The sequence below is a fragment of the Centropristis striata genome, chromosome 11 (genome assembly GCF_030273125.1).
Source record: "Centropristis striata isolate RG_2023a ecotype Rhode Island chromosome 11, C.striata_1.0, whole genome shotgun sequence".
NCBI lineage: Eukaryota > Metazoa > Chordata > Actinopteri > Perciformes > Serranidae > Centropristis > Centropristis striata.
The window spans coordinates 33,924,269-33,950,541 of NC_081527.1; the positions used below are offsets into that span (position 1 = coordinate 33,924,269).

General features: G+C 41.0%; 1 protein-coding gene across 5 annotated transcripts in view; it reads left to right on the forward strand.

Annotated features, from left to right (window-relative positions):
* LOC131981057 (receptor-type tyrosine-protein phosphatase F) overlaps nucleotides 1-26,273 on the forward strand; it is a 175,651-nt gene that overhangs the window by 61,396 nt on the left and 87,982 nt on the right. For all 5 annotated transcript variants that reach the window (XM_059345346.1, XM_059345347.1, XM_059345349.1 and 2 more), the window contains exons 3-4: nucleotides 10,301-10,446; nucleotides 11,985-12,126. In XM_059345346.1, the coding sequence (XP_059201329.1) occupies nucleotides 10,301-10,446; nucleotides 11,985-12,126 (288 nt within the window). The remainder of the gene's footprint in view (nucleotides 1-10,300; nucleotides 10,447-11,984; nucleotides 12,127-26,273) is intronic.

Here is a 26,273-nt window from a genome sequence, read left to right on the forward strand (position 1 = left end):
TACGTCTAGTCCTTTTATTCCATCCTGATATAAAATAACAAACTCTGAAGAATTTCGATAATTAATTGTCTGGATGGAAAAAAACTGTAAGACAATGTTTGGTCTATGAAAAATTGGCATGGTACTCTTCTTGACAAATTTATGAGTCAGTCATTTGTGCACCGTATTTATTGTCATGTAATGTGGTGCACCTGTGCTGTTCTATGCCCGCATTTTAATTGCCACCAAGGGGATGCACATATTTCATTCAAATTCATATGATTTTTAGAAGAAAAAAAAATAACGTCAGGGGTATTGTCAATGCCAAGATATTATTTAAATGTGCTGAGTCTGTCAGATGCCCAGTGCAGCCCTGATTATTAGGCTGTGCTGCTATTGTGCACACACAGGTGAATATTAAGGACATATGCAGGATGGCTTATTTGAAAAATATTAACAACATATTTTACGGTTGTTTCTTACAACATTTTAAACATTAAAGGTATGTTGGCCATCTTCAGTTGTATTTTTTTCCAACATGAATGAGGTATTTAAAGAGTCTTACACCGCTAACTAGCCTGTGTTTAAAGTGCAAACAATGGGTTAATTTGTACAATGTTCTACAGTATCTTTACTTTTGCAAATCTACTTCTTTCGCTGTCTGTCTGTCTGTCTGTCTGTCTCTATGAGAGCAAGATTACCCTGGTCTCTAATTTTGGTAATCATATCATTTTGGGATAAAACCCCGGAGCCAAGCATTTTAATTAACAGACAAAGATACACTGCTGCGACAGGCTGGCACAAGGGTTTTTACTGAAGATACACTCAAAAAGTGATATATGGATGAGAAACTTGAGAAAAGATGTATTTTCAGTATTCTCAGAAAGTTAAAAGAACATATATAGACTTATAGAAAAGCCTGGCTCTGGTCCGAGGTTAAACTATGGTTGTAGTTTAAAGTAAGCACACATGGGAAAAGGCCTAGACCTGCTATTACACAGACTGTAAGGCAAACAGACATAGAATTAAAATAAGACAGTTTGGGGGGCAAAAATAACACCTACCACTAATGGCAGGGTTGCGTGCATTTGATGCCTGTAATTTGTATGCAACTTAGTTATGTGAACTTGATAGTTCTGGTTTGGATTTCCTGTATTACAGGGCAGACACCAGACAGATATTATGGGTGGGTGCCTGGCAAGTTTCTGATTACATCGGTTTGGTCTGGTGTCCTTGTCTCCCCCTTAAAAAAGTTCAGCAGGCAGAGCAACAACAGTCAGCAAAAGTGTGAGCAGTGTTAGGCCTTCTCCTTACATAAAAAATATAGCTTACTCCATTTACAGTGCATTGTTTGCTGGGTTAGGATGGCTACATTTCAAATGTTTTTTTGTTTGCAATACTGAAGATGCTACTATTCATCGTGATTTGGAAGCACAAATTAGTACAAGAAATATTCCACCAACACCATCAGTGGTGTAGCACTGTGACATCATTCATCTTATATCGTCATTGAGTAGACACACAATACAGTGTGATTACTGTGAGTGCCGATCGCAGACGTCCCATCGATCCCCGGGGAGCTCAGCCTAATCAACCGGCCTCCTGGTACACAATAGGCCACTGGCCCACAAGGTCATCATGAAAGTCATACATAGCCAGCACTTAAATGTAATGGTTATCTTTTTGTAGTGCTGTCATTGTGAGTTATTTCATTGGCTTTAATAAGCTTTTGATCTATGTGTCTCTTCTCGTGCCTCTCATGTTATAATCTGGGTGGCTTTTCATGTGAGGTGCAGCAAGACCACTGAAGCCTTTGTACCCAAGTCTGCTCTTTTCACTCCCAGTGGCAGGAGGATTACAATGGGACCATAATTAACTTAATAAGTTTAAAGTGACTTTTTACATCCAACCACTGGATAATACCACAACCATGTATTGTCCTATTTGTGTTTCCTTTGGACCACCAATTGATTCATTGTAGTTTGTTAGTTCTGAAGACAGTTTCTCAGCCATTGTTTGCTTCTTTATTGTCCAATGGCTTCACCACTAATCGGTTTCCCATGATGCTGCTCTGATTAATATACATGCACTCTGCATTTAGACAGAAATATCCCACCAGAATATTGAGAACAAAAAAAATGTTTGAAAGAGTCACTAATAAGACAAGCGGCAGAGATTGATCTGGCAATTTCTAAAGCTACTATAGAGGACTGATGTGATGGAAGTGCCAAAGTGGTTTGAAAAGGGGTGGCCAGACGGGGGGCTGGGTGGCTGGAAATTGGATTGTATTTTTAAGTGTCCATATGGTCACCCAGTTTAAAAACTGACAGGGATAGAAATTGATTCTTTTTTAATTAAAAGTAACCATATCCACCTTGGAGAGCCACTCGGAGAGTAATGCAGTTAGCACACAGCTGTGGTCCACACATATCATACAGACAGGCACACTGAGAGAGAGAGAGGCTAAGGTGGAGGGAGAACTAAACAACAGAAAATGGACTCTGAGAGAACAGTGGGGGAAAACAGCACTATAAGTGAGAAAAACATCTGCAAGATAAAGTGTTGGAGGAACGCAATTTAGAGGTTGGGCAGATTTGATGGGAAGTTGTTTTCATAAGCCAGTGCAGCAATGTCAGAGTGGAGGGAGGAAAGGGTCATCGGAGGTTAATGATGTGAGATTAATAGTTTAATTAGGGAGCTCAATAGCAGGGCCAGAGGCACTCACCCAAACCCTCTGCTGTGTCCCGGATTCGGCAATGCCACAGGACGACAAGAACCGCCAGTGTCCTTTCAGAGAAGGGCAGACGGAGAAAGACATTTACATTCTGTTTTCGTAGTCGTGGCTTTATTGACAGAAAGCACTTCAATTCCTCACTGTTGCTTATTTCATTCTCACTTAATCGTTGGCCACATTGAATTGGAATTATCCAATATTAACAGCGATTTTGAAGGGTTAACGTGGAATTAATTTGTGCTGAGAGATAAAATGTGGGAAGTATTAGAAGCAATAAAGGATGCATATAGTGTGGTTTTGTCACAGTCTGATCATTGATCCGACTCTGTTGAGATTAGAGAAATTCAACTTGGCTGGCGTTTAATAGGACACAATCAAGTAATGTAAAGGCACATTGCCATAGACTCATGTTTTGTTTACTGTTGGAGCATCCTCCAAGGTGCATTTAAAGGCATCTTACTCAACCCAAACAGCCTGCAGACATGGCGCAGCATAAAGCATGGTTGGATCTCAAGTGAGAACTATTTCATGGGTAAATGGTCACCTTAGCTTTTCATAGATGCTAAATCATAAGGGGAGCCACAAAGAGCCTGGTGGCGTAAAGCCAGAATTTCTTTGTTTTGCCATGTCCCTACAGTAACATGATTTAATTTCTCTCTCAATTTTGGCAAGTGGAGAGCTGAATTACTTAAGACCTCGGGGCCATGTGGGTAAGAAGATGAGAACAATGGTAGGGGCTCTTTGTGGTCTCTGAGGGAGGGCTAATCTACGGGAGGCAAATTAATGAGGTTAGTGGGGTCGCAAGGGGGTGCGTGGTGATGGATGACGAGCTAACCCCAAAACAGGATCTCTGAAGAAGCTAGGGGCCATCTCAGCAGCAGACCCCCCAACCCAACCCCCTCCCGGGATCACTTAACACACTTAACATTTTCCCCACACTGGTCTATTAATGTCAGGGTCCGAACCAAGGTGACCACCGCTTCTTATTCTGCAACATTAACAAAGCCTCTCATCATTTCCCCAGAATCTCTCTTTGTACCCCCACAGCAACTTGACAGAGCTGTTTGGATTTCCATAACAAAGATATCACGCTCTATACGTTATTACATATTCAAGCTGCATTCAAAATGTGCTTTTTCCTTCTTTGTATTTTGTTTTGCATGCAAGTGTCCCCAGGTTGACACTCCGTTACCCACCCACACATGCCTCCAAATGCAGCAGTCAGTCGTCCTTCACAGTTTCAGAAGGGAGAAACACTTAGTTTCATGACAGGACAAATGAGAACATTTCATCAAGTGAACTAAATGAACATCGGAGGTGATGTAGCCCCAGGGTTATGCAGATGAGCTGTGCAGTTCAGCCGAGACATTAGCAGGCTTGTCTTGTAGGTAAGGGCCACATACCTCATAAAGAGCTTGTTCAGCGACAGGGAGTGATTTTGCATTGCATTCTGCATTTGCATTGTCCGTATTGTGTGACAGACTATCCATCAGTTGTCAGATAATCATATGGTGAGACACCAACCAGCAAGAAATTATAGGTGTTAGCATTGACTGTAAAATATATAGTATACTGCAGTCATTTTATAACCATAAGTTCCATTTAAACAGCATATTTTTCCTTATGCAACAGTGAAACAAAAGGAGTTTTATGATAAGAGAGTATAACAAAGACCTTGTTGTCTGCCTTTATCTAATGTCTGCCTCCCTTAAGGAGTCAGGTGGGTTGAAAAAAGCCACAGGTAGTGAATCATCTTTGACTAGATCTAGGTTTGGCACCATTTAAATAACACAGGTAATATAAAACTTCAGATTCCCAATTGTATGATAACAGAAACACCCACGTCCTTGCCATCAAAAAGTGCACAATGAAGCCTTTATCCTTGCTTGTTTTTAAAACAGTTGTTTTTAAATGCCCGCTCCAGGCACTGGTCACCAAAGCACAATGTGTTTTTGTCTCAAATGTCATATATTGACTGACAGACAAGAAGAGAGAGAGAGAGAAGACTTGAAAGATGCCTCCCTCGTTCATAATCGGCTTGAGAAGATGAAAGCCATTACATTAATGTTGCTCACACTGGGAAGAGAGGAGTGAAGGGTAATTGCACTTAGAGTTCTTGTTCTTCTCCGCTGTCTTGAATAATTCACTGAAGGCTGGAAGGCCTGATAGGAAGCCCGTCTTCATGGTCCACGAGGGTATTGAAAGTTTGATGTTTTTCTTTCCCCTTTTCTCTTTTATAGGTTTAGAAATTTTTGTCTTAAGTACAGTATCTCAGTGATGATGAATGAGCGAGTTCACTGAAGTTCTGATAAAGCTTTAAAAGCTCCATCAATCTTCGGCCACTAACACTATCATTCTCCAAAAAGATTCTTTGCTTTCTCTGTTATCACGAGTCAACGCTGTGTGAACAGACTGTCAATGAGTGGGAGTGGAGAGTGCAGCGAAAAACCGGACCATCAGGCATAACCCTGTTCAAACATGTGGAGAAATAAGAAAACACCACCCATGTAGGTCCTAGTTGTTTAAATAACCAGGATCTCGACCCGAAGCCTTCATGTGTCACAAAAGATACTGTGTCTCATTCACCTTATTCTATATTTGTAAGTTTGCTAGTGAGGAGGACAATATGTTGTGATTGACAGCAAGAACAAGTGGAGGAGGTGGTGGATTGCTCTACTGTGCATTGCACAATACCAGTTGCGGTGCTATGTCTTTATAATGTGAAGTCACGTTGACACATTTGAGATAAAATTTTAAAATTAGATGATAAAAATAAAATGCGTTTCCCAAGTGGAGTGAAACCCTCTCATATATTAATTTAGTCCATGTCACTCAACATAAATTCTAACATGTGCTTTGTACGTGTCATTTGAGGGTGAAAAATGACACATTGCTCCTTGGTGTTCAGCTGTGAAACAGAAGTACAGATAGCAAACATGATGTTTATTGGTTTAAACAAACAGCCTGAAGAGCAGTTGACTTTATCGGGGTAAATAACTTGCAGGGGAGGCAGCTTTATATGGAATTAATTGCAAACAAGTTGCCTGCTAATGGCCCGAAAAGGCCTTAATGGAAGTGTTCCATTAAAACAACCAATGCTGATGCCATCAGACAAATTTCCACTAAGTGTTGCCTCATGAAAATGATAACTTGCTAATCCATTATTAATAAGAATTAATGGTTTTCTCTCTGCAGCGCGTGTATCGATCCCTGATACTCTACACCACAGAGTAGCTCTCATTGGGCACTCTGGCAGGCTTGGGAATACACTAATTGTTAGCCACACAAGTGCCATTTACGCGACTCCCCCTGCTGTCTCTGCATTTATTACAAGCCTTGCTCTGAGGCCCCCGACAAGGATAAAAGAGAAAACCGTAAAGCTGCTTCGAAAACATATCGTACATTAACACTGCTTTGAGAGGGTCAGAGCAGCAAAAAATATATAATATGTGAACTAATGTTTTTATTAAACCACTTTCCATTCTATCCAGTCTTGGAAAAGCTCACCCCTGTGTTTGTGCTGACCCATATTTTCATTAATTTATTCATCAGACCCATTTTCTTGTACTGTTGTCGACATATCGTTTACTCTGCACTGACAGGAGTTCCTGATTATTCTGACACCTTCAGATCTGTCTAATTAAAAATAAAACACCTGTTGTAATATTGGAGTTTGGGAACCCCCATACCTTTCATCTCTCTAATGACCTCAGACCCCACAAATGCTGCTGCAGGCAGTAGGTTTACTGAGAGAAGCTGTTTAATCCCCCACACACAGAGCAATCAGCAGCCTCTGGGCTCCCTCGGTGCTGTCTAAACCAGGGATCTATGCAGATTTGTCAATAGCCTGCCTTCAAATTCAAATTTCAAGTCAACAGGGCACAAATATGCCTGGCTGTGGTTTTAAATGAGAATACACCTGGTTTGTGTACACACCACACCATAATTGCTAAATATGCTGTTGTGTTTTACTACTAATAACCATTGCTGGATTAAGCTGGTACTTTTATATGGCGTTTTTGAACATTAGGCGTTAAAAGGGTGTGCATTAATTTGCCTAAAAACCCTGTGATTTACTTGATAATCAGGCTAAACCCCGTCAGGGTGTGAGGATGGGTGGTAGCATACAACAAACACCTTATTAGTCCTACAAAATAAGAGAAGAAAAACTGAGGGTTTTCATTTGTGTGTATTGTTTTTGGCTTTGATTAACTTATTGCATTCATTAGTTGTAACATGAAAGCCTTTTTGCTCTGCTAACAAATGTGTTTGTGTTTTTTCACCACCAGCAGTCATGCTGTTTGTGTACACCAACACTGTTTTGCATGTGGATCAGTTTTTGATCTTTCTGATGCATTAATTTGTTAATTATAACCAAAAGACTGAATGATTGACTTGTAATCCAGATGTTTATCTGCTTTGATTTTTATAACCCAGTTTAGGTGTTTACATGATAGCATTAGTAATTAGAGCAATGCCTTAATCTTGTTAGTGCGAGTAAACGAAATGTGGCAAATATGAAGCATTCATGAGTGGATAACCCCGGCCCTGAAATTCTGGCACCTTGCAACCAAAACTGGGCCTGACAGTTGTTGCAGCACTTCCTACGCGTTGCAAGTGAGAAGAGAGCATGCGTTAAAGTCTTGAGTGTCAAGATAGGAGTTTTGAATGTGATATATCAAAGCTTAGAAAAAGCACAACTCAAAGCTTGCAGTCAGTGGCTGAGAGAAGGATTTGCATAGGTAGGCTTATGTGTTTTCCACCTCGTCCCTGGCATTGTTTTCATGTGACAACTGCCTGACAGCCAGAAAAATGGGACACAGGCAGAGAAAAAAGGGTCGAGTCTGGATTTTGTGTCTCTAAGAAAAGAACTGACAAACCCAACAGTTTGATATCCTCACCCGCCAGTGGTAGCACAGTGATGGAGGAACTCTGCAGAGTCTCAGTCCAAAAATAAATGTGTGTGCTCTTTCGTTCGAGTGTATGAGGACCACTATTAACCCCATCCAGAAGTCAGGCTTTTGGGTCACCGCAGACCTTTTTGAGATTTTCTGATTGAATGCTTGGTGAAATCTGGATTAACGATGGACAGCTCCGAATTTGCCATAGTTTCGCCTCTGAGTCAAAGGTTAACTATCGAAAGTCAGTGGAAGCTTTTATAAGAGGATTAATACGGGGAAAGCTCAGGGAGGGCCAGTTTACCCTTTTCTTTCACTTATCCCTAAAAATCCTTATGATTTCTAAGATCCAGTGGTTCTTCGCTTAAATGTTTGTGGCAATACATGAGCTTACGTACTTTAATTTTGAAGCGTATGCCGAGAACTGTTTAATGCTGCCTGATCCTCCATCTTAGCAAAAACGTGGAAAGCCCTCACATCGATTTAAGTGGAACTGCTATGGACAGCAGGAACTCTTGGAAGTCAGAATGGAGATAATCAGGTCTTGAAGATTCCAACTCGCCACCCGAGCACGCACAGATGCATGCTCAGGCATACACTCTTAAGAGCTTATCAGGTCTGAATCATTTGCACAACTCTCCTGCTGCCCGTCTGTGTGTCACAGTCCCATTCTGTCGCTATAGAAAACGATTTAGTGCTGTGCTGTTGCTTTCTAAATCTCGTTCCGGGAAGACGAAAATATCACTCAAATGTCAGGTGGGTTTAGGTACTATGAAGGGGTCACAGGTCAGAGATGGATGGATGCATGTGTGTGGATTACTGAGTAACTGCCTCCTCATACGCTACTCACACTGCACTACAGCACACTTCAGCCAGTTATGTAAAATGCCGTGGATTTGATTGTGTTTTTGTCCCTGCTTATCATAACTGGTTTCTAAACAAAGGGCCGCGTTAGCTTTAATCTCCTGTGCTAATGTGACAGTTATTTGACAGTGACTTACACCAAGAAAAACAGCTCATAAAACGGATCATTTCACGAGTAAATAATATCAGACAGATTTTATGCGATTTACTTTTGAAACCAACTGAAGAGGTGATATCTCTCAGCACATTCCTAATGTCAAGTGTATTGAGCAGTATTAACTATTCTTTGTATAGGAAAAATCTCATATTTCTGTTCCAACCTCCATCCCTCCACTCGGCTCCATTTGAATATGTATAATAATCGCACATCAAAGTGTTAAGTACGCACGCACACTGCTTCACCACCTGCATGCTTTTAGTATTTCTTTTACTATATTGCTTGAAGAAAGCTCCTCTACAGAAATGTCCTCGACCAAGGACAGACAGTGCCACCTCTCTCTGTAGCCAAGTGAGGGCAGAGGTTGGCGATATAACAGGCAGACCTGGTGAACATGTTCACCGAAGGCCCTATTCATATCAGAAAGAGGGTACGGTGTTATGCTAACTAGATATTGACGACCCGCCTTCTGCCACCAGTGTTATATTAGAACACATAAAAGGGAAAGGAATGGTGGCTGCCACTGCTGGATTTTCCCCAGCGTGTGCTCAGAGAGGGAAGGCTGGTGCCTCCTCTGTGTATACACCATAATGATTCACCCCTTTGTGCGTGTCTCCGCGGGGCGGTCTGCTCGTCATCACTGCGGTTTAGGTGTTCCCCACCTCCCTCTTTAATGACTCTGGAGATGAAACGCGAGCTGGCGGAGCTGGTAATAAGGACATTGTGTCAGGTTGTTGAATCCAGACTGGTATTATGCACGTCTGAGGCTGTAAATAAAGCATAAAGCATGGCAGCTATAGCATGATGCTAAGGTGCGCTCATTGAAGCATCATGTCAGCTTAGGCTGTCATTGAAACACATACTCCATTGTCCTGCGTACAATGATGCTGGGTGTGGTGCTAGGTAAAAACACCCTGAAGGCAAACAGGGGAACCATGTCGGGAGCTGTTCTCCAAGGTAGTCCACTGTGTTGTTGTAAACACATATTATCTAGGATGTCACACAGAGGTTACAGAATCACAACACAGTAGTAGCTTTGTTTGGATTTTAGGACACGCCAACCAGTTTTAATGCCTCAAAGAACAAAAATGGTTTGAATGCTAAAAACCTGATTAACTCCCTCAGAGTCTAATTTACCGGCTTCTTGCTCTTCTTTCTCTGTGACTTTTTTTTTCAGACATTTTTTTTGGGAAGAGTAGGAGTTTGTCTGCTTATATCCTTTCATCATTTGGGTTTAATGCAATCCCCTCATGTTCAAGAGATGGAACTACAACTCCATTGTTTGTGGGCGACGAATTTTGCCGTTTCAAATGTGTGTGTGTGTGTGTGTCAGAGCTGAGGTGAGAAATTCAACATGATACAGTGACAGGCAGGCGCACAAAGACTGGATGTTTCTCCCATGACTGAGCTGCAGGTGTGCACAGCAACAATGCCAGTGTGGGTTTTGTCATTGCTACCTTTGTGTGGAGAAAGTGATACCCATAGATAACCAAGTTTCACATGCCGACGTGACTGGCAGCAGGCACTAACATCACCTCATCTCTCCCCCTCCTTTCCACTCTGCTTCTCCCTTGCCTCTCTCCCTCTTTCCCCGTCCCTCACTTCTTTCCCTCCCTCTTTTTATCACTTTCCATCTCCCTCTACCCCCTTTTCCTCCGACTCTCTCAGGCTTGCCAAGTTTCGTCAAATCCCCAGAGGACCAGACGGGCATCTCGGGAGGAGTTGCGTCGTTTGTGTGCCAGGCAGCCGGGGAACCCAAACCCAGAATCACCTGGATGAAGAAAGGCAAGAAAGTCAGCTCCCAGCGCTTTGAGGTGAGCTCTCATGCGTGACTCTCAGATCTTTGAACACACACACACACACACACACACACACACACACACACACAAACATGCACACATGTTAAAAGAAGCAGGCACAAACACAACACACGTGATACAACATTACAGGCGTGGGCTTTAGTCTGCCTCGATAACGCTCTCTCATTAACAGAGACACGCCTACACATGCATGCACACTGACAGCATTCACACAAAACACACACTCACACAGCACCTACAATCAATTGCCCTGTTATTGAGCATCACACGGACCCTTCTTTTCTCCAAGCGAGACCAGACAGGCTTCCCTTCTCTTTAATCTCCCTCCATCTTGATTTATATAGTCCTCTTCATCTCTTTCAGTCTTTTCACACCCTCATCCTTCCCCTTCTCTTTCTCAGCTCCACCATCACTAGCCACACATCGCCTTGATGTATTACTTGATGTCTTTCCCCCTCCCTCTTTTGAACCTGTGATAACAGGAGCAAGTGCCCTAGGTGGGACCTCACATGTTTCTGACCGGTTTCCCTCTTAACATAATGTAGTCATGGTTGCTAGGCTGAGGGTGCTACTGGGTTGTAACCGTATTCCATTTGATATGATACCTGTTGATCCTGTTGGTCTGGGCGATATGGACCACATCTTCTTTCCCTAGACAGAATATAACGTATCTCAATAATGATTTACAGCACAATATAGCGTGTCTTCTGGTATTCAATGAATAAATGAATAGTCTATATGAAATTGCCACATGGTAAAACCTCTTTTTGTGTGCTCCACATGATAGTGTAACATGCTTCATCCCAATAATAAAGGACAAGATATACAATATACGCTCATGGAAAAAATGATTAGACCACCCTTGTTTTCTCTCATTTCTTGTTCATGATATCTATCTGATAGCTGATATCTAGCCATTTCCATGGTTTTCTTGATAATGATTTTGATTATTTTCAAGAAAAACATGGAAAATGTCTAGATATCAGCTCTTAAATTGAAACTCTTATGAGCTATTTTTGTTGTTGTCATTATAGTTGTCCAAACAAATATACCTTTAGTTGTACCAGGCATTAAACTGAATAAGAAATTGAAGAAAAGTGTGGTCTAATAATTTTTTTCCATGACTATATCTTATATATTGTTTTGACAATTTATATCATTGTATTGCCCAGCCTTGGTTTGTTATATCTCTGTTGAGTTTCTGTTCTGCATCACAGTTTTCATTAACTCGAAACAAACATTCTGGTCAGAGAAATGTTGGTATTTTTTTTGTTGGGCATTTTTTAGTGAAAACAACATACTTATCTTCTACTTCTGAAAAGTCTCAATTCCCACCGGGACATGAAAATAGGCTTTTCAGAAATTGGTAAAGCTCCAAAAACTGACAAATGTTTTTTCTTCTCTCAGATCAGGAAAAAGCAAAAAACCCAAGAAAACTGTCAAAACAAATGTTATTTATATGTTGCAATAAAGTGATAACCTTGGCCCTAAAAATAACATTCCTGCCCTTTGCTTTGCACTGGATCTCCTAGGTGATTGAATTTGATGACGGCTCGGGCTCCGTACTGCGGATCCAGCCACTGCGCACACACAGAGACGAAGCCATTTACGAGTGCACAGCCACCAACAGTGCTGGCGAGATCAACACCAGTGCCAAGCTTATAGTGCTTGAAGGTAAGATAAGTATTTTCTTTTTCTCGCTTGGTTTGTTTCTCCATCTTGCTTTCACCCTCGCTCTGTTCTTTTACCCTTCTTCTTTTTTTCATGCTGCTTCTGCTGGCATTTGAAGCTCCTATTCCAGTATATCCAGGAGCAAATATAAATGTTTACCTTAATAATTCATACATCAACATTTGCAAAGCGCTGAAGATTGCTGGTATTGGCAGTGTCTTGGAAGAGCAGATCTATTTTAATGTAAACTCCACAAGGTGAACATTTTTTTTGCAAGGAATGCGTTTATAAATAAGATAGCAAACAGTTTAGCAGTTCAGCAAATCTATGACCTGGAATCCAGTCATGTTATAAAAATATTTGCCCTTTATTGGCTATAATGCTATATTTAATTTGTCTGCCTCTCTCAATAAGTCAGCCAAAAACATTCAATTAATCCCATAATTAAATAATAACTTGCCCCATCACAACCTTATTATGAATAATGACTGATGGCTAAAATATATGACTTAAATAAACGTTGTCAGGGATTCCCTGCTTATCTAGAGAACTTAAAAAACGATCCATATGAATACATTAACGATTTTTCCTGTTTGCACATACACTATACACATACTCTCCATGCCTGCAGGCTACTCTGACCTCCATGGACCTACCTCCCCTTCCCTCTTACAGAGTTAATGTATGTGATTTATATGGACAGAGGTTCTGCACCTCTCCCTGCTCAGCTTTCCATATCACTGAGCCGTGACCGTGAATTTCTTCCTTAATTGATTGTAATTTTGTCATGTGGGTGCTAGTCACAGCACGAGTTGATTTCATTAGAAACTTTCAAGCAAAAAAAAAAGACTCCTGAGCTCGCCAGCAGGAGGATTAAGGCCGTCCATAGCCATTACACTGGCATTAAAGCAGATCCCCTCTCATTCAAATACAGCCTTTCTATCCCCCATTTGAATCCCATCTTTCTTACACCCACCCTTCCTTTTTTCTCTGTCCACGCTGATTTGATGATATCATCGGCTGGGCTTGCGTAATCTTCCCGAAGGGATTTTTTCTCCTGCGCAAAGAAAGCTTCTCTTTCTACCCCTCCTTCGCACTGTATCGCGAGGAACGCTGCACAAACAAACACCACTAACTTGACATGAAGCGCACATGAATGAGATGAGATTAATCACAGTGTTAGTGTTGGGAGGGAGGGAGGGGTAAAATAGGACACAGAGTTGGGATCCCCTCAGTTAGTGGAGTAGAAAGACGGACAATAGTCTTACTCAACAGTGAGCAACTGTTCTCACCAGCAGACGTGCTTTGCATGAAGTTGTTTTCTCTCTGTGATCCTGTGCTCAGTGTTGTAGCTGCTAACCCCAGAGTCAAGTACCATACAGACACATGCCATGTGATGGATGCTTTTATCTACAGGGCTTAGCTAGTACACATTCACTGCATACATTTTCAGCACGAGAACCAATCCTTGAACCACGACGGCGTTGCCAGCACTCTTTTCTCTCTCTTATCTCTCTTCTAGCACTCTTATGGAAAAGTACACTTATTATAAGATCTTTAAAGCCAGAATGATTTGAAAAGTTATATTTTTACAAAGCTTGTTATTACTTTTTCATAACATACACCTATTTAAGCCACACAAAGCAATACTCCCCATGATGATATTTAATCGTGAGTGATGACAATACAAAAGGGTTGCTTGTGTTGATGATTCCGGCGAGAAATCAACACAAAAATCTGCGTTTCTACGCAGAGGTGGGCTACTGTAAGCTCATTGTTTTGGTCTGACAAACCAAAACACACGTACATTCATAACAAACTGTGGACAGCTGCTCTCAGCCTACAAGCTCAAGCAAGCCAGTTCTACGCTACCTGTTCAGAGTGAAATGGCAGATGGCCAAGGTAAACGAATGGCTGGTGAGGTTGAAGTCTGCGATGAACATTTAGTAAGGCGAGGAGAGGCAGATATTTATTTCGAAAACAGGACTTTAGTGGGATGTTGACAAATTGTTTTGTATATGTTTGAAGTAAGCAATCTCTGCCAGAACCAGTGATAAACTTATGAGCTGAAATACTATAAAGGCGTAGCTGGGAGGATATTATAAGTGTTTCCACTTGTTGTTGTTCAAATCATCTTCATACTGATTTTTTTCACGATATATAATTGTTTTTTAATGATATTTAGCAGCTTGACATGTAGTTTATATTATAGTCGAAATATTAGATTCATTAAAATACATCAGATTGCAAACAAAAATAATTATTTGACTGCAATGAAGGATTAGACTCTTAAATAAGTGGATCAGCTATTGTAAAATTTGCGATAACCTTTGAAGCGCTCTGTTGTTTTACTTTGTAATCGGAAGACTCACAAGTGTTAATGCAGTTTCAGAGGCTGGTGGGGAGCAGAGCCACACATCATATTTAATCAAAGTTTCTCCTCTGCTCGTCCAGGACCCTGAGGATGTGCTGGACAACTTACAGCCAATAACGCAAACAAACTCGGTTCAAACACGCACACACACACACACACACACACACACACACACACACACACACACGGAGCAATGCTGTCAGCTTGGCTCTATTTTTAGACTATTGTTTGTAGCCCAGCGATACATCAAGAACATATCAGCAGCACCACACAAGAAAACACTGGGGCAGCACCAAACAGACGGAGACTAATGATCCTCTTTCTTAATGGGGCAGTGGTAGCCTGAAGGTTTGAGAAGTTGGTGTCATGTGAGAATGTTGCTGTTTCAAATCAAATGATAAAAATCTGAAGAATGTGAATACAAAACCTGCTGCGCTTTTGTAAACTTCATTCACTGAACCAGAGAAGCTGCTCAGAGGCCAGTAATAGACGACCGCAGCCCTCCAAGAAAACTTAAGCTGAGCATTGCTTTAAAACTTGGCACGTCTCAGTCAACATCCCCCAGTTAAAGGTTTTAAAGAAAAAATGACTTCATAAGCACAAACTTCCTGTTTTTGCATTCCAAGAAAGGAAAAGTCTCGCTCACCCCGCATGATTTAGCGTACATGTGACTTTGCATCCACACGAAGTTGTCATAATACATTGAGCACCCCCATCCACAGAGGCAGTGAGAAGGGCGAAGTCATTATACCACTAAGTCGATCTGGATTATAGGTTTTAGCAGAGCAAAGGAAGGTCGAGCATTAATTATAATTATTCCATATACTGACTCTTTATTTTGTCATGCCAATCCTGCAAAATATGGATTATGACGGTCATATTGGTGCAGTTTTACACATGCTCTCACTGGGCTGGAAGATAGGCTGCAATGTATGAAGGAAAATACCAATAGAGTGTAAACTTAATTCAATGAGTCCAAGTTAATATTTTGTATTGCCAACTTCTTAGTGTACAATATGTAACACCAGCTGAATTTATTTCAAGGGATTTATTTTTGCATAGAAGTCCAAATAGTGACTTCAGTGGCAGTATTATGACTATTAGATTATGTTGACTGACTTTGTGACTTTTGAGTCTGAGTTTTGTCCACACAGGATGTTATGTCTGGAGGTGACCAGTGATCCTTGTCTCTTTCTGAACGTGAGAAAATAATTTGAGTTGGGGGTTGCGACTGTATAGTTCAGCCTGTTGCTCACCTGTTGCAAGTGGCAAAGGTATGTTTTTACACCAGAGCCCAGTCAGGGCTTTAGCACTTTTGCAGTCATGAGTCTCGAGTCACTCTGTAATTCTGTCACGCTGTAACAGCGTGACACACACACACACACACACCACCGAGACTTACATACAGGCCCAAAATCACACACACACACACACACACATAGGGTAGACTGGTAAAGGCAGAATTTCTTTGTTGTTGTCACACTGTCATAAGGCAGAATCTGAGGACCCTTGGCTATAATCATCTTGTTCTCGCTGTGATGTTTTGAATAATGGTCTACATGCAAAATTACTTTTCAAATGTACAATCCTGCCTTGACTGTGTGTGTGCAAGAGAGAGACAGAGAGAGAGAGTCAGTCAGCTGTGTGCAGGTCTGACCTGTATGGATAAATAATGATGCAGACGATGCTGAGACCAGAGGGGGAGGTGTGATTGAGAAATATTGTTGCTGTCAGTCCTTCATTCGTCTTTCTCTTCCCCTCTTACATTGCTGTTTCTGCCGCCCTGTCTCTGTAACTTTTATGTTTTTTTGGATCTGCTCCTGCTCTCTGTTCTCTCTCCCTCTGTTAAATATAGTGGACAGAGAGGCTTCGATGTTGTAGGGTAGTATAAAGAGATGACCAGAGGGAACAATGACTCATTACTTGGGTAACGATGCCGATGTTTTGACCTTGAGCGCCCCTCTTGAATTGAACTGCCTCAGTAAATGTTCAGGTAAATGGTGCTTGTCTCGATGATCTATGAAATAAACTACTGCCGGACAGAAAAGACATCTCAGCTCACAACATCAGTCTTAAATGCAGTGTGCTGCCTCTTCTCCGTGTCAAGGTAATATTTCATATTCTTCATAGCCGTTAACATTTGATGAGCATGTAAAATGTAAAATGCAATGACTCAGATCGAGAAATGACTAAGGTGATGCCGAAGCCATGTCATGACACTAATGGTGATGATAAAACTGATAGGGCTCTGTGGTGCAATGAACACCAGTGACTGTTTTCACAACTGGAAACTGACGTTTTTTTTCCAAAATCAGAGCCAGGTTCTGATGAAACTGCCTTGAGCAAAATCCTTATGTACAGGGTTTTAATTGGCTTCTATCAGCAACCAGGGAATTGCAACATTGACAAGTCCTGGGAAAGGCCTACAGCAGCTGAGACTTGTAACTGATAAATAATGAGTGTTTTCCAAGTGTCCATATCAAAACACTGGACAAATATTAATGCTGCTTTTAATTCCTTTTATGGCGTGAGAATGAAAAGGCTTGCGATTTTGTTATATCTAAAAATACCAGAAAGTGAAAGTCATAACCGCCTATCTGGTTACCCACTATAACTTTCAATAGTTTCTGCAAAACTCCTTTGAAATAAAAAGTTAAAACCAACATAAAAATGTCAAACTGATACCGGCAGAGCTCCCTGTGATTTGAGAATATTCCTTAAGTATGAGACTGTATTCTGTGCAGTATATTCTGTGACTTTTCTGCTGTGCTGGAGAACATTCTCGTGTCCTTTGGGAGACAGCAGACCTGTCTCTAGAAAAAAGGAATGTTATCTAATGGTGCCAGATCAAAAAGCCCCATCATTACCGGAATCCTGCGCTGTCAGAGCCTGAATTAGAACGGGTTCTCCTTCAGACCAGCTGCACACCTTTTTTGAAGTTCCCTGGCGACTCCTTTCTGAACATGTAATGTCGAGTAAAAAAAATGTAACTTTTTTTGAAAAGGTCAAATGAGAAATATGCAAAGATTCAAAGCTTTCTCTGGTGTAGAAAAAAACCTTGCTGCTTGGCGGGTGAAAACATGTCAAACATCAAACTGGATTGATACCACTTGTAATATTAATAGTGTTCTGCCCTATGAGTCCATGTTATGCCTCTCTAATTTTAAGATAGGAAAAGAGGACTTTATTATACACCAGTGGTAAAAACCAATCATTTTCTGCATACAGTTAAAAAGAAATTCAAAATGGAATTCAGGACAGTGTCCAAGCTTTACTACGTTGACTGTATTTAGTGGCCCTGTGTTTGGTAGCAGTAAACAAATTACAGCCTCACCGGTTAGAAAAGGCCTTTATTTGCTTGGCATGCATTATAGTCCCTGGTGCAGAGGCGAAAAATGACTGCGACACAATGCCAGTAATAAATATCTCAGGAGCCAGGCAAGTGCGGACAACAAACCTGACTGGATAAACAGCATAGAAATCGCATTGCGCCTCTTCCCAGGCAAGATAAATACATACAGAAGCTATATCGGAATGATTTAATACCGAGCCATGCTCCTCCGACAACTTAATCCTCTCCTTTCCTTCGCGCTATTCAAATCATCCACAATGACCAAAATAAGGTCTGTTGTGTAACTGCTATTCCCCCACATGACTTTTTTCACTCTCTCTGATTCTCTTGTTGAATGCTGCTTGGTTTCTCTAATGTTCATGCTGCAATTTATTTTAATAGCTGTTTCCTCCTGTTGTTGTTGAAGAAACCAAGTGGTCAGTTCGTGTTTACCATTACATTGCACATCGTAGACTCTTTATGGAACTGATGCAGGGCGTGAAAGTTTATGTTTACTTTAAGTAGAACAGGTTTGGCTTCCGTTTTAGAGGCAGGGCTGTTATTTGTCACAACATGCAGTAGAAATACAGAAGCAGAAACTTTGCACGCACACAAAATGGTTCAGGGACACACACACACACACACACACACACACACACACACACACACCGCACTACAGGTGTACCCCCCCTACTGTATTTCTGAGCTCCATTGTGTCGGTCTGTGTCACAGATTTAATTTCTTCCACCATCTGCTGGCTGGAGGCCCAGCATCGTAGATCATATCCAGCCTGACAGATACAAACTGCATCTGTCTATGCATGCTTCTCCCAAGGACTCACACAGTATGGCAGGGTGGAATCACCCTCCTGGCCACCCAATCTGCATCCTCGCATCCTCACTTCGAAGGACTCTGGCATTGCAAAGAGGACAGATCGCCTTTAAGGGTTTTGTCTGGCTTGTAGCGCCTATATTGTAGTCCCCATTCACCAAACCAAAATGCTTAGGGAATTCAAAAGAAAATGATTGTTTATCTAATGAAAATATATCAATTAAAATCAAATCAAAAGTAGTTTAAGAAGTGTAACCTAAAATGTATTAATTTACTCCCCTGTCCTTCCCTTCAACCCAAAAAGAATGAGTTTCAGTTTTCCAATTCTATGTTTTTAGGTTGAACGAACACAATTTCTTTATTTTAGCTCTCCTTGACATAAATGAGTTGAGGTAACTCAATTTAAATACAATACATACATGTTTTTAATTTGAGTTCGACCAAATGTAAAAAAAAAAGTGAGCTACATTAACTCAAATACATTATATTGCATCGATGCACTTGTTTTGAGTTTGGGCTACATATATTTGTTGGATGGAAATTCTGCCCACAATTTAATTGAGTTCATCCAATGAGTTATATTTTTGAGTGTACAAACATGAACTTGTTTTCAACCTTGGAAAACCAGTCTAATGAATAATATAAAAATACATTTAGAATAAGAATATTCAGATTTTTGTATTATTTTTTGAGCTGGCCCAATACCATAGACTTGATAAAACATGGATATCAACAATTTAGTTAGCATGAACACTTAATTATGCAGAACTTTTGCCCTTAATATCATGTAAATGAGTATGTTTTATAGAAAATAAACCACCCACAATTGTCACGGAGGGAAAAAAATAGTTATAGAAACCAAAACCATTTTAGCACAGGGCTGTAAACATGTTTATTTCTGCTGTAAAGTTGGGCATTTTAAGATGAAGGATAATGAATTGACTCAAGTGGGGCCAAACTCAAGCGGCCAGTCAAGGAATGGCAGATTTTGAAACTTCCGCACTAGCTTCACTTTCGAGCCCCGGAGGTTCTTGCTAGGCCAACACTTACTCTTCCCTTTTTAACCATTTGTTTTATGCAGAGGTATGCAGATGAGCGATTTTTTTTAGATGTTTGGGGGTGGTGTGGGCGGCTTTAATTAGCAGCAGCCACATTGCTAGAATGTCCTTGAGCAAGACACTAAATCTCCAAGAATCCCTGCCAGCTTGTTGTAAATTTGACCTTCTGCTCTAGTCTCTGTGTGTGATCAATAAATTTCTTATAAATGGAGATTTAACTTAAAAGCAGATTAAAACATTAATATTCTTGTTATCTGTTACAGTTAAATAACTTTGGATGGATGTGATCCAATTGATAGATAACTCCCAAGTTTTCAGTTACTAGCCAAACTGACCCTGGTTAATTGATCTGTCCCATGAGATTTGTTTGGCACCGTGCTAAATTTTTCATGTTATACGTCGACATCTGGATGGAGTCACTCTGGCTTCGAGGCAACATTTTTATCATCTGTACTTGTCCATCAATTGCTCTGTGCTTTTGGCAAGCTGTATCTGCAAAGACTGCGATGTCTGGTATGTCTGCGCCGTCAGTGCTGATCATGTCTGTGGCTTAAGGGGATAGAGATGGAGAAAGAAAGAGAGTGAGATAGGTCAATGAGTAAAAATAACATTTCAAAAGTGGTTGATAGAATATTAGAGAACCAAGAAAGTCAGACCTTTAATTGTATAGGGATAAGTGCAGAATTTAAGAGTCATTTTGTTTTTTTGTTTTTCATTGCACTGGTGATAATTAGACCTGTTCTTTAAAAGTCACTTGATCATTTGCAGTTTTGGCTGCTTCCCACCGCTTTCTAAATCGTTGAGAGCATGTAATTTGGTATTAAAACCTCAAAACACTTCTGCAGCCTGCCTTAATGACTCAAGAGCAGATTTACATTTCTCTTAATTTATCCCATAACTTCAACCACTTTGGGCGGAAACTCAACATCCTGAAAGGTGTTAAGGAAAGGCTAATGCCAGGACGAATGTATCCCATTTTTAAGTGGGCCAGTGGTTTTCAAAGAGCGTTTTAACGCATCAGAGCTTTTCATTTTCTTCCAAAAAACACATTTGCTCAAACTCTAAGAAGCAGGAAAAAGAAAATTGGAAAATTGGTGTACAACGGTGATGAAATTCATCCCTTTAGTATCATCTGATGCCCTCATGATGATGTCAACTCTGGTCTTTTGGCCATTTCTCTTACTCAACATAAACTAATTATACATAGGTGAAGTTATCTTTATTTTCTGGACACTATAATAGTAACACCTACACTAACAGCACATTAAATACAGCTTTTGAGTGAAAAAATTACTATTCCATAGTTCTTTGTGTTGATGTGACCACACTGTTGTCATACATTTATTGAGAGCAGAGCTGTAGCCCATCACTGTTTAAACTTGAAGCCATGGTCACTGTCGATTGTCAGGACATATTGAACTCCTTATCTGGATTTTGTCTCTGGGTTTCAGAAGATATTGGAAATGTGACAAGACATGCACATCCTTTGATATCTGGGCATTGTCTGGAACAGACAGGGATATCCGTAAATTGACATCTGCTATTAAATATCTGCCACAAACAGCTGCAACAGGCTTTCATTATTCAATTACAGATTTTACTTGTGAGAGCATGACCGATGTGATTATCAATAGTGTTTCACCATGCATGTATACAGAGTGACGCACTGCTTCCTCCTTCAGAGTGTGAAGTGAGGTAACAGGTCATCTGTTTTTTTTCCCTTTTCGCCTGGGATTTATCTCTTTTTTGTGAGTTTCTATGTTTGAAGACACTGGCTCATGATTATCTGAGCCTAGATGTTACCTGTTATTGGAGTGTTTCACTCTGAACTAGACAAGAGGCCAGCAGGGAGAGATAGTCAGGCATCTAAATGTGAAGATCCAATATTATTTTTCCATAAATATAAGCAGCCTCACTGAAAATGAACACAGAGGATAATGGAAACTGTCACTCACAAATGTGCTCCCAAATCAAATTGATATTTAAAGGGTCAAATGCAAGTCAAACGCTTACTTACACCTGAGCTCTCTGGGCCCTGCAGACAGATAAAGTGTAATTTTATATCAAATAAATTTGTGTATTGCTTCATGCTTTTTCTTACCTTAGTTAAGTGTTTTATGCTCAGCTATGGTTTGACCTGTCCCCCAACCTTGTTACCGTTATGCATTTTTCTAATTCTACAGTTGTTAACAGGAGGTCTATTACATTTAATTTCCTCTCTGTGGCACAAGAAAACCATGACAAGGTAAATTAGAAATGGGCTGAAATGAATAATACAGTTTTCTTAGAAGTGGATAAAAATAGGAGTTGTCTTTTCTTATGCACACAGCTCAAGTTAAGAAATTACTTTTGTAAGAATAAAAAAACACCAGCCCTGTACAACTGAAGACCATTTACAATGTAACAGTGTTACAGGGATGACATAACAACAGGAGTTACCATTGCACTGGTTTCCTTGACAACAATGGGATTTAATTCCCAAAACAAAAAGACAATAAAAAGTAACCCATAGATTTCCTCATTAAGGGGCTAATATCCTGCAGCACTCTATATGAAAGCCCTGCAAATTGATTTCCAGCTGTGGTCAGTTTTAGGCCACAGTAGGTGGTGGTGTTGTTGTGTTGGAGCACATCCATTATTTATACCGTTTCTAATGTTTTGCCCACTCTAATTTATTTAGCACAACACACCTCCTCAAAAATTACCAAGGTAACACATCACAGATAAAATCTTAACAAAAAAAAGTGATATTTAACGTTTTATTGTTGAGACTTTTTTGTTGTTTTACATTGCATATTATTATGCTCAAGGTTTTTTATTTCTGTATAAGAATAATTAAGAGCAACACACAGTGCACAGAAAAACCCACCTGAGTTTGTTATGTAATGTAATGGAGCCCTGGGCCTGTACCCCTGCAGGTAAAGAGCAAGGTCCACCTTATAGCTCTGCAGGCCAATGAGTCAACGGCTCCCCAGGCCCTGACTGGCTATGGATGGATGGGCCCGCTGCATGTCAGGGGGGTTCTAATACCTACACTCAATGAGCTGGCTAATGGGAGTCCTTTCACCCTGACCCCTTTTCCTCACACATTTACACACCAAGCCCTCTTGGCTAACCCACTGGGCCATAGAAGGCAGGGGAGAGCGGCTTGACTCACTATCAGCCTTATAGCTCGGCCTTAAGCTTGACATTTTTCTCATGTTTAAGAGGCATAGGCCCATTTTCTCTAAGCTGCTAAGCTGTGTATTTCAAGGTTGTAGTTGATCGGTCTGCTTACGGCTGTCAAAGGCACTGTTGATTTTGCATGCATTACATCAGCATCAATATTTTTAACGTGTTTTGCAAGTGGAGGTTGACTGAGCAAGCATGCTCAGAGTCAGGTCTGCCCCGCACGCTGTAAGGGCATGTTCACCAAGTAGTTCCCTTCTTATTTGTTAAGGACGTAACAATACCTCATCAAATTATTGATTGTGACTGCTGGGGAAAGCCGGTGTTTTTTCTTTCACAATGAAAGTGTGGTGCAGTTAGAACCAAGATTGCACAGAAAACAAAATGATAAAGTGGTCAGTGGAATATAGTAGCATTAGATATAGGTGGTAGAAAAGAGTTTTTACTGTTAACATGATAATATGTAGATGTAATCACTCCTTAAAAATATTCATAGCTGCAAGCGAATTAACTGTAACACGAAAGCGGTACCAGCCATAGAGCAATTTGTGGTCGAAGGTCACGATTTGAACTTTCCATCATTGTCAGGTTTTTCTTCCCTCTTTGCTGCCGTTGACCAGCACTGATGAAATTATTGCCTTTTTCGAGGTGAGCAGTTAATAGGTCACACCACAGTGTGATATTTTTTGAACAGCCATCACTTCTGCAAGCCACCACAAAGTTGAGGCTGTCGACATTGCCTCAGACTCTGTGTATTATCCATTATCTCTGACCAACGGAATAAGTAAAGGCTGTCACAGGAGCCCAGTCAGTGAGGATTTAATTAACAGAACCTGCCACATTCCACTACATCCACTGCCTTTCTCACAACTCATAAAAGCCATCCCTATCTGCTGTAATTACACTAAACATGTCACAATAAAGCTCTGCCGATGATTAATTTGAGTTGTGGAGAAGATCAATTAATTCATTTATTTGCAAACCGCCGCTCTGCTTCCTTTTGTAGACCGATTTCATTAACCGTCACGCTTCCTGATTTTTGGTCCTGTCCTTGTTCTTTTCCCGAGACACCTGGAGGAATAGCCTGTCTTATTAGCCACATCGTATTACCACAGAAATTTACCATTAGCCCTTAGGTTTTTCCATCTTAGAGGCAGTTACATTAAAATGAGTAGTAAACCACAAACCGTGTACTCCGTAATACTACAATCCCAAGGGTCCTCAATCAAACTCCTGTTGGTAGGACCACAAGGCAAGAAGTAGAGCAGTAATCTCAAAATGAAAGCCTACAGCTGTGCTACTCGTATAGCGTAGTTAATGGAGGATGTGATTCTGTGCAGCAGTGCTTGTCCCACAAGGTGACTCGGTCAGCATAACCATGTGAATTCAGAAGACCACCCTTGGGTTGCAATAATGGTCGGAGGCCACGGCAATGTACTAACTGGTGCGCCGCAGCATAAATAACAGGCGCAAGGCATCTGGCAGGGCCGTAGATCATACTGACGACAGTCAGAAGTATGATATCAGATAGGAGAAAAAGGGAGAAGTAGAGATGAATAGGAAAGTGGAGAGTGGGAGAAGATAAAAAGAGAGGGGGGAGGAAGGAAAGAAAGGAGTTGGGGGAGAATTAGATGACTGTTATTGATTATCTGCCTGTAGGCGAGGAAGTAAGGCCAAATGTTCTGCTCTGCCAGACAAAAAAGTGTATTATTTCAAAGGTCATAGCATGCATTAGAGTCTTTTTACTCCAAGTACACTTGGATAAACAGCAGAATAACAGCGCGGTGATACGACCACTAGTATGTAGCGCTGAGTGTTCAACAGCGGCGTTAATGCTGTTTTTGTTATGACTGGCTTTTGGTTATGGTCCGTTGCATGCAGGTGTGTCTGTGCGTGCAGTTCATCTATCCTGAGCTCTGTTTGTTTGATGCACTGCTATCTCCATAGCAACTGCCATAACACCTGGTGTAGGAGATAGCGTGCCCCGAAACAACAGGCTTGACAAGACGTTAAGACGTATTTCAATTCACATTGTACATTTGCCTCCATTTCCATGGAGATTTTCACCATTTTCATGTCATTACAACAGTATTACATCAATGGCCTCCTTGCCGGGTCTTTGATGTAGGGGTGTGCCGTGTCATCCCTGCTGAGGAGACCTCTGCAGTGGGAGCTCTGCCAGCTAGTATTCCTCTGAAGAGCAGAAGGGTCCTGCTCACATGCCCTTCATGGCAGAACATGTGAGCAAACTCCTTGCCCTCCGATGTTTTGCAAGTCAAAAGCGCAGAGGCAGTTACATGAATACCAGTCGGGTCTGTCTGCCTTTCTCTGGGGCTTATTAGTAGCTGCCTGAATGTCACAGGATTTGAGAGAGAAGCACTCTTGTGAACTTATATAGCTATCAAACACATACAAAGTTGACTGAACAGGAAATGTTAATTTGCAAAAGCTATAAGGATGTATTATTGCCATAACGTGAAATGTTATCCTTAGATCTTTATCCATTACCACTGTCCAACAGAGTGCAATACTACCATCACTTTGTGTCTCTCATAAATCAGTCCATCCATTAGCTATTCTCTATTATCCTTGAGGGTCTCAGGGGGCTGAAGCTGATCTCAGCTGACATTGGGGGCGAGAGGCGGGCTAAATCCTGGACAGGTTGCCAGTCAATCACAGGGCTGACACACAGAGACAGACACACCTTTGGGGCAATTTACAGCCAGGGGAAACACACACAGGCATGTAGACAACATGCACATTCCACACAGAGAGCCGACCCGCACATTCAAACCCTGAACCGTGCTTTGAGGCAACAGTGCACCATTTCGCCGCTTCTCATAAACCCTTTGCAGTCAAACATTTCCCAAGTAAACTCGCTGAATGTTTTACACACCATCAGCAATCCAGCTATTCATAGGGTTCTTTCAGTTGAACTCAGGTTAGCTTTGGCTTTCTTTTTGCACCTCCTGCTGCCGCTGACATGTCTCACACACTTCCGTGTCTCAGGCAGATGCAAATGTCTGTCTCAACGATGTTCTTGGCTAGAAACAGCCGCAGGCCATGCGCTTTGTTTCTGCAGACGGCTCGTCTGCTTTTCACAGCCTGATTGACTTAAGACCAGTGTAGACGTTGACTTACTGCACTATATTTAGTTTCCCTCACAGGTCGGGCTAGCAGAAAGGTGAATAATTAAAAGGCTTTATCAGGTAAACATAGGAAGCACTGAGACTTTAATCTTTGTAGTTTTATAACAAATGACTTTTAAACATTTAGCCATCAGTTGAGAGCTAAATGCTACATATTCCCACACACAGCTAAATGAAATACCCAAACGGCCTACATTTTCTCTAAGATTGCATAAACCTTTTTTTTTTTTACCTATAAA